The sequence below is a fragment of the Lampris incognitus genome, chromosome 4 (genome assembly GCF_029633865.1).
Source record: "Lampris incognitus isolate fLamInc1 chromosome 4, fLamInc1.hap2, whole genome shotgun sequence".
In the NCBI taxonomy this organism is placed as follows: Eukaryota; Metazoa; Chordata; class Actinopteri; order Lampriformes; family Lampridae; genus Lampris; species Lampris incognitus.
Genome location: NC_079214.1, coordinates 25,604,320 through 25,619,305, shown reverse-complemented (window position 1 = coordinate 25,619,305; position 14,986 = coordinate 25,604,320). Strand labels below are relative to the sequence as shown.

General features: G+C 43.3%; 1 protein-coding gene across 3 annotated transcripts; it reads left to right on the top strand.

The window, feature by feature from the left end:
* The first annotated feature begins 358 nt into the window (after positions 1-358).
* On the top strand, positions 359-11,135 carry afg2b (AFG2 AAA ATPase homolog B). Of its 3 annotated transcripts, none has more exons than XM_056278776.1 (11): positions 359-396; positions 1,469-2,180; positions 2,297-2,482; positions 3,804-4,088; positions 4,184-4,369; positions 4,499-4,657; positions 9,405-9,614; positions 9,755-9,982; positions 10,101-10,235; positions 10,634-10,759; positions 10,914-11,135. In XM_056278776.1, exons 2-11 carry the CDS (start codon positions 1,590-1,592, stop codon positions 11,049-11,051), a joined length of 2,244 nt encoding a protein of 747 aa, XP_056134751.1. In that variant the 5' UTR covers positions 359-396; positions 1,469-1,589; the 3' UTR covers positions 11,052-11,135. The 3 variants fall into 3 exon arrangements, with proteins under 3 accessions (XP_056134751.1, XP_056134749.1, XP_056134750.1); XM_056278774.1 differs by lacking the exon at positions 359-396 and adding an exon at positions 954-1,013; XM_056278775.1 differs by lacking the exon at positions 359-396 and having other exon boundaries at positions 1,139-2,180.
* Positions 11,136-14,986: the final 3,851 nt, after the last annotated feature.

Genomic DNA, 14,986 nt, shown 5'->3' with positions numbered 1-14,986 from the left:
ATTTATAATCATTTATCGAAAACTGGTCAAAGGTGAAATGAATAGATTCTTCGATACAAACGAACGCTCAACCCTCGCTTTGCAATATCTTTTTGGTACACGGGGTGGCGCAAGAGGACAGTTTGTAAAAAAAATACTCAGTGCTGAATGACTATTTGAAATTATGCTGTAGATTTGAACAAAATAATGTACGTTTATCTGAAATGTGTTATTGAAAAATACTTTTGATTTTTGACAGGAGTCAGCCAGCCAGTGTAACAGCCAAAATCAGCGGAATATACGTCATACTTGTATTGACTTCCGATTTTAGCGGGGGGTTTTTTTTTGGGTTGGCCATTTTTTTACGCCACCACGTGGGTTTTTGTAAACAATAGCGCTACCATTGACAGCCCTGTGGTAAGTATGATGCATTTAATTGACATACCGTTTGGAAAAGGGGAAGAAAAAGCACTATGTATGTATGTACAGAACATACATACTATGGAATACAAGACAGACCACAGAGTGTTAAAGGGAGAAGTAGAAGAGAGGGGGTTAGTTTTATTCGGGTTAAAGTTTGATCACAATGGTTTATATAAGACTATTTCTGTTGGGAAAAGTAAATTCACAATTGTGCGTGCACTGTAATATGACTGAAAGTGCGGAAAACGCTATAATGCACTGTGACAAATTTAATGAAGAAAGTGTAAGGTTGCAACAAAGGGTGAGAGAGGCCTGACGAGGATGGGATTTGGAAGGGATTTTAGGAACAAATTGAAATAAAGTGTGAGAAACACAGAGGGGGTAATCTATTTCTTAATAACTACTGGATTGTTTAATAGAATACGTAAACCAGAGCCTGATTTACACACTCCGGTACGGTAGGTGACGGTATGCACCTAAAAGTTGGTATTGCGATCCGCCAAAAACGCAAAGTAGAGGAAGAGTACGCTGACAGTTTTTAAGCCTTTCAGCAATTATTAACTGGTTGAAAGCTTTGACGCCAACAGTTCCGTGGCAACATCCATTCACTGGTAAGAGACACTCCCACGACAGTTGCACGTTTACTGTATTTAAAGCCAGTAACTTGGCAAATAGCTAAGTTATTAAAACGGGGGACTGCCCATTGTTCCCAAACCCAATAGTCCAGTTGGACGTGAATATGAGGTGTACAGCCATCGGTTCCGATTAGGTTAAGGATAATCAAGCGTCTCGTTGTTGTATCGAACTCTGGCTAGGGGGAAACAGATCTCGATGGGGAAACACAGTTCGATACAAGGCAGTCACTGAACTGCAGGGAGTGTATTTTTGGAGCAATGGGCGTTGTTTTCGGGATAACGGGCTGTCGAACAAATAGGCCTTTGGTCCAGTGGGACATTTTCGGACTATTGGGTTTCGAAGTAATTGGCAATCGGAACAATGGCATGGCACCCTAAAGTGAATGCACAAATAAAGCATGCTAACCCCCCCCCCCCATGTGTTTGTACAGGTGGTGCCGTGTAATGCAGTCCTGTAAAACTCGGAAGTTTACTGCTCTTGTTGAATGTATTTGTGTCCCTAGTTTTCTGATATTGACACAAATCATCAGACCAGTGGCTGAATGATAAAGCATGGCTCTGAGAGTATTGTCAGTGGATTCAGCAGATCTGGGCACTCAGAGATGCCGAATGGGCCGTGGCTTGATGTCAGCCCTAGGATTGAACCTTGGCTCCCCTCTAATGGTGTCTACTCCTGGGGGAACTTGCCTCTGTACGGCCTGGCCCAGATCTGACCTGGCAGAGGGCTTCCTTCAGATGGATCTAAAATGTTCCTCTCCCAGTCTGATCTCTCATCCACTCAAACATCTCAATCTCAACCCCAGCCATCTCACACCTATAACCTGTTCCAAGCTGAGAGGCATCAAGGTGTCTGTGGTCATCCAAAGTGCTGAGTTCAAGAAAGACGCACTTCCTCGCTATGTTCATGAGCTTCTCAAAGACATGCTTAAAGGTTTATATGTGCACAAAAAACATGTGATAAACTTTGGAGACTTTGATACAGAAATTAAATATGCTGTTATTGAGAGCATCAACCCGGATACTGCTGCTGCTGGAAGGATCACATCCAAGACCGGTGTGGAAATAGTTGGCACCCAGACCCTCGGGCACTATAAGAGGCAGCTACAGGACCAGCCCATGGTTCCTCTGGGGGGACTGGATGAGGTCAGTTGGAGAAGAAGACAATTTTCTCACTGAAAATATATGTACTTATAAGACAGAGTGCTCAGCCTGTTTTGTTTATCATAAGGAATGTGTTCTCTCTCTCAATCGTATATTAGGTGAGTGCCTCCCTCAAAGAGATGTTGCAGCTTCCCCTGTTCTATTCAGGTACCCTAAATTCTCTGGGTGTTTCCTGCCCCAGAGGTGTGCTTCTGGTGGGACCCCCAGGTGTGGGGAAGACCTTGCTGGTCCGCAGAGTGGCTGGAGAGGTGGGCGCCAGCCTGGTGGTGATCAGAGGACCAGAGGTAGTAATTATGTCAGTCAAACCTAATTATATTTGTACCGACATTACATTATGTTTTGATCAAGATAAACCAGAATAGTGACATTTATTAAAGCTGGGGTAGGCAATTTTCTTTCAGCGTTATTAGTGAAACAGTTCATATACCTCTTCAGGCTATGAATAATTAAATGTCTTATGCAAAGCATGCTCAATAATCCAGGTAAGAAAACCCAAGAAAGTTGAGAATCAGTTCATCTGGACATAACGTTTATTGAGAGAGAAACGTTTCATCACTCATCTAAGTGACCTCTTCAGTCTCAGTATTGTTTATAGGGGTGGGGATACCTGCACTCAGTTTAGGCTGAAGAGGTCACTTAGATGAGTGATGAAACGTTTCTCTCTCAATAAACGTTGTGGCCAAATGAACCAATTCAGCTTTCTTTGATGTTAGATAGAGGTCACAAACCATGGTGGTTCTTTGGAAATATTGATATATATATATATATATATATATATATATATATATATATATATATATATATATATATATATATATATAAATGCTTCACCTATAATTACAAAAGTGCTTCCCAACATCATTGTTGATGTAACTAAGACATTCGCTGAAACACGTTTTCAATGAAAATATAAGTTTTGTCTGTTACAGAAGCCAAACTCCGCATACATGTGAACCTGTTTGGAGGGAGGGGTTACAGGAGGCACAGTGGCACAGTGGTTTGCTCAATCACCTCACAGCAAGAAGGTCCTGGGTTTGAGCCCCTGGGTAGTCCAACCTTGGGGGTCATTCCGGATTGTCCTCTGTGTGGAGTTTGCATGTTCTCCCCGTGTCTGCATAGGTTTCCTCCGGGTGTTCCGGTTTCCTCCCACAGTCCAAAGATATGTAGGTCAGGTGAATCGGCCATTCTAAATTGTCCCTAGGTGTGAATATGTCTGCCCTGTGATGGTGTGGCGGCCTGTCCAGGTGTCTCCCTGCTTGCCGCCCAGTGACTGCTGGGATAGGCTCCAGCGTCTCGCAACCCCGATTGGTATAAGCAGCTTGAATAATGGATAGAATGGAAATGGTTATAGGAGGGTAGGAGGAAGTAGACCGGGGGATGTATGTTTTGAGGAGTATGTTATGTCAAATTTGGTCCCTTTTCCAAAGTTACGTACCCCAGCTTTAAGTGTGTGTTTTTGAGTTTACCTTAATCATGTTGTTTGAATCTGTTTCCTTGGAAGTCCAGGGACCAGCAGTGTCTGTTGTATCAACTGGGTTCATAATTACGCCAAACCTGGAAAATACTTTTTTTCTCTTAATTCAAAGTATCATACTTCTGTTATAGGTGGTGGGGTCTCGGCCAGGTGAGAGTGAGGAAACATTGCGAGCCGTGTTTGCTCGGGCACGCACTGCGGCAGAGGAGGGTCTGTGTGTACTGTTCTTAGATGAGTTGGACTCTTTGTTCCCAAGGAGAATGGGCTCATCCACTCCGGAGAACCGACTGGTTGCCCAGCTTCTTACCCTAATGGACGGGATGAACCAATCTGATCGTTTCCTCATTGTCGGTGCGACTAACCAGCCAGACAGCCTGGACCCCGCACTACGCAGGCCCGGGCGGTTCGACAGAGAGGTTCAAACATTTGAGTATATTTGCCAGGAGCCAGTTGTTATGAGTTTAAAGATAATGGCTCAAATGTACACCAACTAATTTTGCCTTATCCGTAGGTCATAATAGGAGCGCCGACCTTGAAGCAAAGGAAGGCTATCCTGTCTGTTCTTTGTGAGAGGATGCCAGTGTGTCCCAGTGTGGACTTTGCAGAGCTTGCGCAGAGGACTATAGGGTATGTGGGAGCAGACCTCAACGCCCTGTGTAGGGAGGCTGCCATGCATGCTATTCGATACAACTCACAGGTAAATAAAATGTAACCTAATCAAATCCAAATTGATTATTTTAACACATAACAGCGTTGTTTGAACTTTGCAAGAGATCTGAAGTGTCAATTTAATAATTAAACAGTTTATTGTATAAATGTATCACAGGGTTCAAAAGAACAGCTTGTAGGCATGAAACACTTCCAGGAAGCGTTGAAGACAGTGAGTCCCTCCTGCCTGAGGAGCAGCCTGGGCAGGACTGAGCTCTCTCCAATCTCCTGGGAGCAGATAGGAGGCTTGAATGAGGTCAAACTCAAACTCAGACAGGTAACCTGCTGTTGTAATAAATGGCTTGTATTCAACAACATAGTGCAGTGGTTTTCAAACTGACCCTCATTAGTGGTGGTTTCCTATTCTGCCAGGTAGTTAATTATGGCCACATGTTCCAATAATTTCAGCCTCCAATCAGGGAGCATTTCTAAATACTGAGCACTCCATATATGAACTTGTCTTCTAGAGTACAAACTCACAACACCACAAGCTCAATTTTCAGTGTACAAATTTAGATGAGAAGGACTTGCTGATATTGCACAATACCCTGAGCTAGCCCTGGGCTTCCAAGCTCCAAAAAAAGTCAGAACAAATTTTCAAATATGCATTACTTTTCCAAAAAAGGGGCAAATATTTGAATTCGGAGAAGTTTGAAAACTACTGACGTAGAAGAAAAGCAAATGTTCTTTGAACCAAATTAATTTCTATTATGAAATGCTCAGATGTGTACCGTATTTCCCGGACTACAAGTCACACCGAAATACAAGTTGCTCTCAGCAAAAAGCATATTGTTGCGAGGAAAAAAACATATGTAAGTCTCTTCGGTGTATAAGTCGCATTGATATGGCGGTACAGTAGTGATACGTGGGTCAGGGTTTTTTAATACCTGAACCCACCCGACCCATTATGAGTGCCAATCCACACCACCCGACCTGCTAAAATATGCCTTAATTAACTACCTGAACCGAACATGACCTGCAGACCTCCAACTTTAGCCTAGGCTACAGCAAAGTGAGCAGTGTTGTACCATTTTGTTTTGGGGGTGTTTGCCCAGCATAATGCACTGATTGCAAGGCATAGCCTATTGTATATTAGCCTAATAGTGTCTGGGTCTATGCTACTAAATAAACAGACTAATCGTTCCAAACGGTGATCTTTATTGTTGAATAGTAGCAAAACAAGTAACCCATCATTAAAGACATGACCTTTGTCTCACTTGTTTTTACCTCCCCCCCTTTTTTTTCCTTCTTCTTCCCAATTGTACCTGTCCAATTACCGCACTCTTCTGAGCCATCCCGGTCGCTGCCTCATCCCCACTGCCAAGCCGGGGAGGGCTGCAGACTACCACATGCTTCCTCCGATACATGTGGAGTCGCCAGCTGCTTCTTTTCACCTAACAGTGAGGAGTTTTGCCAGGGGGCATAGCGCGTCATCATCATTATCATCAGTTCTGTAACCTATGAAGGTCGTAGGAGCACAGCTGATGACTCAACAGGTTGGGTCATCATTGTGTTTCAGTAGGGGGAGTATCTGATGGTCCCCATCTCCTCTCCAGGTATGGATGGCCATTGGTTCACAGAGGAACTTATCCGCCCCTTGACAGGATTTGTTTTTAGTCCTGCTGGGTGTCCACACACCCTCCTCACAACAACCCAAAGGTTGAAGTGGGAGTGCTGATTTAGTCGCCGACAACATGACGGATGCAGTTTAACGTCGTACCCAGGACAAAACATAATGCGTGGGAGACGCTAATAATAACAACTAAATGTATCCTCTAACATTATACTCTGTATTCTTATAATAATTATTAACAACAGTATCATTTCAAGTATCCATAACCAAACATTTTAAGAAACAAACTGTGTGTAAACATTCCACTTCTACATCGCTTCCTTCTTTTCTTTTCTTATTCTTTTTTTTTTCTTTTGAGTATTACACCATACTTAACATAACACTTTCTTCAGTCCTTACAAGAGTACAAAACCATTACTCAGTAAAGTCCTTTAGGTAACACGGTCTGTTAACCTGTCGGCCAGACCCGGTGGTGACAGGGTGTTGGTCCCCCACTTGAGCCTGTTTTACAACAATAGTCCCTGTTTGTGCAGGTGCAGCAGCTGGTTTGCTGTGGTTGCATCAGAAGTGATGGCGAGTCCTCCTTAGAACACCTCCTGACTCCAGCTCCACCTTATATAATCTGTGGCCCACTGCTTTTATCACCCTTGCCACTCCAGACCTTATGTGGTTCAAAAGGTTGAACTCTCACACTGTCACCTTTTTTTAAGAGGGTCCAAGTCCTTCACTGTGCGGTTGTAGTAGTTCTCCTGTCTCTGTCTGTTGTGCATCAGTACTTGTGTGTTGTCCATTATCGCCGGCGCCAACAGTGTCTGTGATAGTAAGAAGGGTCCTTGTCCTCCTATTCAGTAGTCTGTGCCAGGCTCGTGGTAAGACCTTGGCTCGGTGTGTTGCGATGGTCCAGTATAGCCAAGTATGGATCCTGTCCCACAGCCATAGCTTTCAGCATGAGACGCTTGGCTGTTTTTACAGCTGACTCAGCTTTACCATTGCTCTGGGCGTATCCAGGTGAGGATGTCCTGTGTTCAAATTGCCAGGTTTGGCTGAATCTCTGAAACTCTTGAAATGCATGCTGCGGCCCATTATCCGAAATAACAACATCAGGTATCCCCTGTCGTGCAAAGTGGGCTTTCAGCTTTCTGATTACTGTACTGCTCTTAGTGTCCGGTAGGTAATCTACCTCCCAAAAGTTGGAGTAATAATCCACTGTTATCAAGTAGTCCTTGTTATGAAAGGAAAACAAATCTGTACCCACCTTGGCCCAGGGTCTGCATGCCATTTCATGAGGGTGCAGTGTCACTCTCTGTTTCTTTGGGTCTACTGACCTGCATATGTCACACTTAATGAAAGTCTTTATGTACTTGATTGACTGATTGATCATTTTCGTTGTCTCTGTTTAGTAAACCAACCCCATGCACCTTTTACTTTGCCCACCTGGTGGCACTGTTTCCTTTTGTATATTTTTCAAAGTTCAATTTAAGTTTTGAAGAGGAACGAGTTAAAACTTTGTTGTGATAATGTGCCAATGAAATCTGACCATTTTGCTTTGATGAGGAGCAGAGGTGCAGAAGAGATACAAAAAATTTGTGTTTGTCTTCTACAGAGCCAGTAAATGCTGAAAAACAGTCGTTGAGAGTTGCCTCCTTCTATGCCCTATCCACATCTGTTACACAGCCATCCATCCATCCATTATCCAAACCGCTTATCCTGCTCTCAGGGTCGCGGGTATGCTGGAGCCTATCCCAGCAGTTATTGGGCGGCAGGCATAAAATAAAAAATAAAAAAAAACAAAGTTTAAAAAAAAAAGCAATTTATAGTCCGGGAAATACAGTATATCGCTGTTTTAGCGGAAAGTACTACAAAGAGTTACAACAGTGAAATATACAGGCAGGTGACAAATTAAAGGAAAAACCTGAATGCTTGCCCCGACAGTGAAGGGGTCAGGCAGCTGTTATTCTGTGGGGGGCATTTTCCTGGAATTGCTTGGGTCCATTTGTCAAATAGTCAGCACACTAGATAATAATGCTCCTGTGAACATTTATTGGTATGGGAGCATTATCTAGTGTGCGGACTCTATTTTTCCATTTTTCACGTGTTCATGTTCAGCACCTAGTATTTATCATTTGGATGTGCATGCTTTTCAGAATCAGAATACTTTATTCATCCCCAAGGGGAAACTGGGTTCTATTGCAGACGCTCATGCTCTAATAACTAAAAAACTAACAAGATGATAAAATAGAAACAGAAACAAATAGAAATAAAGATAAAATAAGAACAAAATATATCAACATGTTACGGGACACTCAGGAAGGACTCAGGTGCAGACACAAAACTTGCTTCCAACTGACTTCAGAGTTTATAACAGGGGGCCAGCTAAGGTGACAACAAACAGTGGAGGGAATTGGGCTGGGGAAACAGGACCGGGGGCAGAGACCGTGGGTGGCGGAGAGAGCCGGGCAGAGCAGAGATCTGGAGAACAGGGACCGGAGGCAGAGCAGGATGACCGCAGTGAAAAGGAGAATATCAGTCAATCAGCAGGTTCAAAAAATACAGACAAAAAACAGATTTGCGAGCAAGGGCTGGATGCAGTACACTGATGGATCAGAGGCTATGATCTGGCAGGGTGGAAGTGGCAGTGCTGGTCTTTTATAGCAGGTTGGCTTGATTATGGAATGGGTTGCAGCTGGTGAGGCTCTGCTCACCTATCTCCACTCACACACAAACACAGAGAGGGAGAGAGAGAGAGAGAGAGAGACTGACACTCGGGGAGTGGCTCAGGTTAAGCAGCTTTTGAGGTGGAGGGTGTGGAAGGAGGGACAGATGTAACACAACAAGCACGGTGCACATAACACCCTATTTATACAGCAGCACACAACAGTGCGTTGTGTGCTGCTGTACTGCAAATAAAAAGAGGTGCAGCTTTTGTAAACTTTTTGGGTCTATTTGTTTCCCTTAGAGGGAAGGGTCACTGCAAATCAATACAAAGTTATTCTGAGAGATCACCTTTATCCTATGATGAGACATTTCTATCTTGATGGGAGTGGTCTCTTCCAGGATGACAATGCCCCCATCCACAGGAGACAAGGGGGTCTCTGAATGGTTTGATGACGATGAAAATGATGTAAATGATATGCTATGGCCTTCACAGTCAGCAGACCGCCAACCAATTGAACACCTATGGGAGATTTTGGACTGACGTGTTAGACAAGTGTTCTCGACCACCATCATCAAAACACCAAATGAGGGAAGAATGGTGTTCCATCCCTCAAGTGGAGTTCAGAGATTTGTAGAATCGATGACAAGAAGCATTGAAGCTGTTCTGGTGGCCCAACACTCTACTAAGACACCTTAAGTTGATTTTTTCTTTAATTTGTCACTTGTGTATATATTGCTGGAATTAATGGTTCAGTTTATAACAGTTTGTTGTCTGTTGCTTTTTCGATTTATCAAGAGTATTGAGTGGCCAATGAAGTACCCTGAGGCATTTGTTCGTCTGGGCCTGAGTCGGCCCAGGGGTGTGCTGCTGTACGGACCTCCAGGCTGTGCAAAGACCACCTTGGTCAGAGCAGCTGCCACCTCCTCCCACTGTTCATTTCTGTCTGTCAGTGGGGCTGACCTCTACTCTCCATTTGTCGGTGACTCAGAGAAGGCTCTAGCCCAGGTACAAAAATACCCCCCCCCCCAATTGTTTGAATTACAAGTGGAAAACTTTCATCTTTATATGCCCTCCTCACATTTGATGGTAGGTTTCCTAATAGAGACCTATGTCTGTTTGTTTTTTTTATTTGTGTGTGTGAGTAGCTGTTTCGCCAGGCACGTGCCCATACCCCTTGCATCCTGTTCCTTGATGAAATTGACTCCCTGATTGGCTCACGGTCAGGCAGTCATACGCCTAACAGTGTGCAGACGCGCCTCCTGTCTGTTCTTTTGAATGAGCTAGATGGGGTAGGCGTTAAGACCCTGGAGAGGAGAGGAACAGAGAAGGAACTTCAGGCAGAGGGAGAGCAGGAGTGTCATACACATCAGCAGGTCAGACTTTGGAAGAAAAAAAATTTTTTTTTCACACCTCCTCTTATCATAGTACGCAATTTCTTATCAGTGGCTTAGTGAAGTTAAATAACTGTGTGCTGCTTTTGCTGTCTGGCAGCTGGATTATCAGGAAGTATGTAACAAAGATGTGATGATTGTGGCAGCAACTAATAGGCCAGATACCGTAGACAGCGCCCTCCTCAGGCCCGGCAGATTAGACCACATCATCTATGTGCCACCACCTGACGAGCAGGTAAATAATAATTGGTGTCATGCATTTGATTCCTGTTGTTGTTCTATATCTTAAATGCTTATAAAGATGATGATCCACAACACTCGAGCACAAGCCATGCTCGACAATGACATGGACTCGTCTAGCTCCTGATTATGGTCACATATCCATGTCATATTTTTATGCCTGTCTTTACTGAAAGCCATCAAACAAAACAGAGAGTCAAACAAGGCCCCCTGAGATCATGTCTCAGACTCATACCTCTCAAACCTCCAGAAGCTCTTGAGTTCAGCCTTATCTCCCCCCTTTTCCAGACTTTTTCTATGTGATACATTATTGATCATCCAAAACAGGACTTCTTTTATCACTTACCTTGATCTATCTATACCTGATGTTAAGCTCTTACTGTGTGTCTTTAGGCTCGTCTTGCCATCCTGAAGGTGTGTACAGACACAATGCCTGTGGATGCAGATGTGTATCTGGAGGCACTCGCCACACATACTGAGCTTTACTCAGGAGCAGACCTGGAAAATCTGTGCAAAGAGGTAATGTGCTGTGCACCTTCTTATATCTGTCCTAACCCTTACCCTGTCCTTGATGTAATCCTGCCCCTCAACTTGCAAACCTTCTATGTTAATACAGAAATTGAGGCTGATTGTTTAGGTGTTGAAAATTTTGTCTATATTTTTTGTTTTCTAGGCTGCTCTATTGGCCCTCCAAGAGGAGAACATGGAGGTTTCTTCAATTAAATACAAATACTTCCTCAAATCGCTCAGCAAAATGAGCCCCTCACTCACTGCTCAACAAATCCACATGTATCAAACACCCCTTAGATGACAAATTGGAGCTATGTGTCTTTTTACACATATAATATAGTGTGCTACCATAAGAATGTCTATAAAATAAAATTTCCATTTGTTTCCCTTGATTCTCTTTCTGCCATTCATTGTTCCTAGAATTAAACTTGAATTTCAAATATTAATGTACTTTATTGCCACATCAACTTGACAGTAGATGGGAGTTTGTCATGGTTCCCTCAGAGATACAATATACAAAAAATATATTAATCAGTTACACAAGAACCCCACCATTTGTACCAGTGACCATAGATCAAAATGAAGAACAGTATTGCACATTTGAGTACAGTTTTGTAATACCAGGAACATTATATTATATAAAATACTTTAATAGGGTAGTAAAGTGAGACGCATGCTTTAAAGGCCAGTAAATACACATAATGCACAAATGATTAAAAAAAATTTCAACATAGGCTTTGTAAGGCATGCATAAAATGGGTTATTACAGGTTATTAATATTTAATGTTTCCTCACACTAACTTTAAAGATGAATACAGCAAACATGATGGGTTAATGATGATTATCTTATGATAATGTGCTGACACCTTTGTGACGAATATTAAATGATGTTCCCCATGTTGCCATAAGAGGGCGGTGCGCACAATAATTGGCAAACGGGAAACATTGCGGCTCATAAATTCACTGCAACTCTGAAGTACCACATTTACTCAACACCTCAGGGCTACAGTCTCAGTCCCCTATTGCACAGCCTGTTTACACACGGCTGTGTTGCCAAATATGACAACAACAGCATCATCAATTCGCAGATGACACCACAGTGATTGGACTAATAAGTGACAGTGATGAGAGGGCCTATGTTATGTTGTTTGCCCGTCGCAGCGACGAGGACCATCTAGTCATCCTTTAGGGGTCGATTTCTGTGGGTGCGAAGATGGCTGGTTAGTCCAATCTGTGCCCTGAATGTTCTTTGGCAGTGTGGGCATGGGGTAGTGGGGATAGCTGGAGGGTTGCATTGCTGGCGGCCAGTGGCGATGCTGGGGTGTGTTGGGGCACTAGGCAAAAATTCTCAGGAGGGGCCCCCAACCAGCATTCATAGCCATTATGTTATAAATAATCTGACACCAACAAAAAAATATACGAAATTTAAACTTTTTTTGATTCAAAATGTGCACATAATGTAACTTTCAAAATATAAAGAACAATAAAAACCAGAACAATGTCGCACTATAAATATATAAATTATAAGGCTAGTGCAAATGCTGCCACTCACATCAAAAGAAAATAAATAAGTTGGCACAATATACATATATAGAATAATAAAACACAGTAAATGACTTAAAATAAAAACAATATAAACATATGACAATATATATATATATATATCCAAAATATATAAACCACAGTCTAAGCTCAACAACCACCATTAACCCTCATGGGGATATTTAGGGATATTTTTGTCCTTTAAGGAGCTGAGTGTAAAGAGACTAAAAACGCTGCTTACGGGCCTCGGCTAGTGCAAAGGCATGTCTTCCAGCTCCAAAGACCTTCGGACATTGCGCTCTTTTGAAATAAAAGCCAGTCCTGAATGTCTCTCCTGGGACATAGTTGACCTGAGGTAGGTTTTTATGATTTTTAAAGCTGAGAAGCTTCTCTCTCCAGAGGCAACACTCACTGGAAGAGTTAATAGCAGATGAAGGGCAGTGCTGAGGTTTCCATAGAGATCCAGAAGTGGTTCCTTGTAAATGTAATCAAGCATCTGTCTTGGGGAGGAAGATACATTTTCAGGAAAGGTATGGACAGCAGCCCTGATCTCCAGAATCAAATCCTCACAATCTATATCATGTAGTGTTTTCTCCTGGTTCTTACAGTTGTCTGCAAGTTAGCCACTCTGAATAGCGTTTGACACGTTTTCTTTTGAGAACAGAAAACCATAAAGGCCATAAACATCTTCCAGTTTTGAAAATCTGTCATTCAAGCGGTTGAGGGCTGTGTCCACTAGGGGGAGAAAAAACTCTCTTAAACTGCTCATCGGGAGCCTGGATGCATAGAGTCCTCTTTCTCATGTGCCACTTGCTTTTGACAAACAGGTTCGGACCTGCCAATTGACACCACTTCCTCCAGAACTTGTTTACCTCTGATTGGATGACACTCAGCCTTTTGTAGGGGTAACCCTCGAATTGGAAATCTCCTGGGTCCCCTCTCAAGCAAGCCCGTCCCATCAGGAGAGAATTTGGGGTGATGTACTCCACACACTCTTCCTGGCTTTGTGCTCTTGCATCTATATGCCTCTCGTTGGCCAGATTGGCTGCCATATATAAAAAGGTCTGAAATTCTCCCCATGTAAAGACACCCTCACCACCCAAGTTCTGCAGGTCTCTCTTCACTGTCCGAACAGCAGCCTCTGCTGCTCCATTTCTGTGAGGTGAGTCTGCAGGATGGATTTTCTGGGACCACCTAGTGCCATGCTTGGTAGCCTCCTCCTCCACTCCTGACCTTTCTATGTGCTCCAGGAACCTGTAGAGCTCTTCAAGGGCAGATTTCGCCTCTACAAAGTTAGTGCCTATAAACCTTTGGTAGGTAAGCAGAAATTCCTCTGCTGACAGGTAACAATATTAGTGTACATGGCCCTGGATGCCATGCAGCTGAATACAATTCCCCAGACTTTTAGCCTTACTTGCTTCCTCACCTCATCTTTTACTTCATAGGGCCCAAACAGGTCCATGGTGGTGAACTCAAATGGAGCTGCTGGTCCTGCCCACTCTGGTGGGAGGTCACTCATTATCTGTTGACATCACTTTGCTCTTGCTTTCCTACATGTCACATGGCCATTTACTACCTTTTTTGACTACTCTTCGACCTTTAACTACCCAGGCCTTTCTTCTCATCCTCAAGAGTGTTCCTGCCACTCCCTCATGATTCACACTGTGAGCCTCTCTAGCTAGAATAGCCATGCCTCATGTGGGAGAATGGGCATTGCAGTTTTTTCTTCGCTGAAGGACTGGATCCTGCCTTCACAGACAAAAAGTCCAGAATCTTTGTCTTTTAACACTACTAACCTGTTGAGTGTCATGTCAGAGAATGTCACACCTTCCTGAGATGCTAAACAGAGGTCTCTAAAGGCATACTCATGGTCTTTGACATTAAGCACAAGCACTCTGGCTTTTTCATTTGAGGGTAGTGTCTCCCACTTTGCCTGCATTGTGGCCTGACTCTTCAGGCCCAACCACTTGTTTAAGCGGCTCGCCATACCCAAGCAACAACTCCAACCAGCCTAGAAAAACTGCTTAACTTCTTCACATTAAGGTTTTTGACAACTGAGCCAGCACATTATCCTCGGCAAAGGCCCATCCAACCTTATTCCTACATCAGTTTCAGATGTGTCTGAGCAGAGAATGGGTTGAGTCAGGTGAGCAACGATTGCAAAAAACAAACAACAAATAAAACATGACATAAATGGAAAAACAAACAGGACATTGGAGGCCAGCACGTAGGCACAACAGGTTTGTCACTGCTATACAGAGTTTTGCTATGGTCAAATAATCAACTACCTATACCCATATATTATACTACTGTGGGAGTGCAGGAATGAGGAGACGGAGAGATCGAGTCGAGTCAATCCCGTTTACTCGCCACACAAAACAACACCGATACAGCACAATCTCTAGTGGCAACCAGTTAACCGCTAGGCTGCTGCAAACATGGCTCACTCCGGAAACTCTAAGCAGTGCCTACGTCAGCACTCTGAATGTCCGCCTTAAAGAAGCAGGAGCCCCTGGTGAATCTACCCTCAATTGTGTATCACACTATATTGCTTATATACTACTATATTGCCCATACACTATACCATATACCAATACAACTCCACAACCAATCATGCCCATATACAATGATTTAAACTCACACTATTATCTTATATACCAAAAGTATACACTATATATTCACCAACCATCCACC

Bases quoted from the DNA above. Each gene is read 5' to 3' on its own strand.
- afg2b (XM_056278776.1), top strand. From the start codon at position 1,590: ATGGCTCTGAGAGTATTGTCAGTGGATTCAGCAGATCTGGGCACTCAG. The intron at 4,370-4,498 runs GTAAATAAAATG...AATGTATCACAG, and splicing joins CTATTCGATACAACTCACAG to GGTTCAAAAGAACAGCTTGT. The intron at 10,760-10,913 runs GTAATGTGCTGT...TTTGTTTTCTAG, and splicing joins TGGAAAATCTGTGCAAAGAG to GCTGCTCTATTGGCCCTCCA.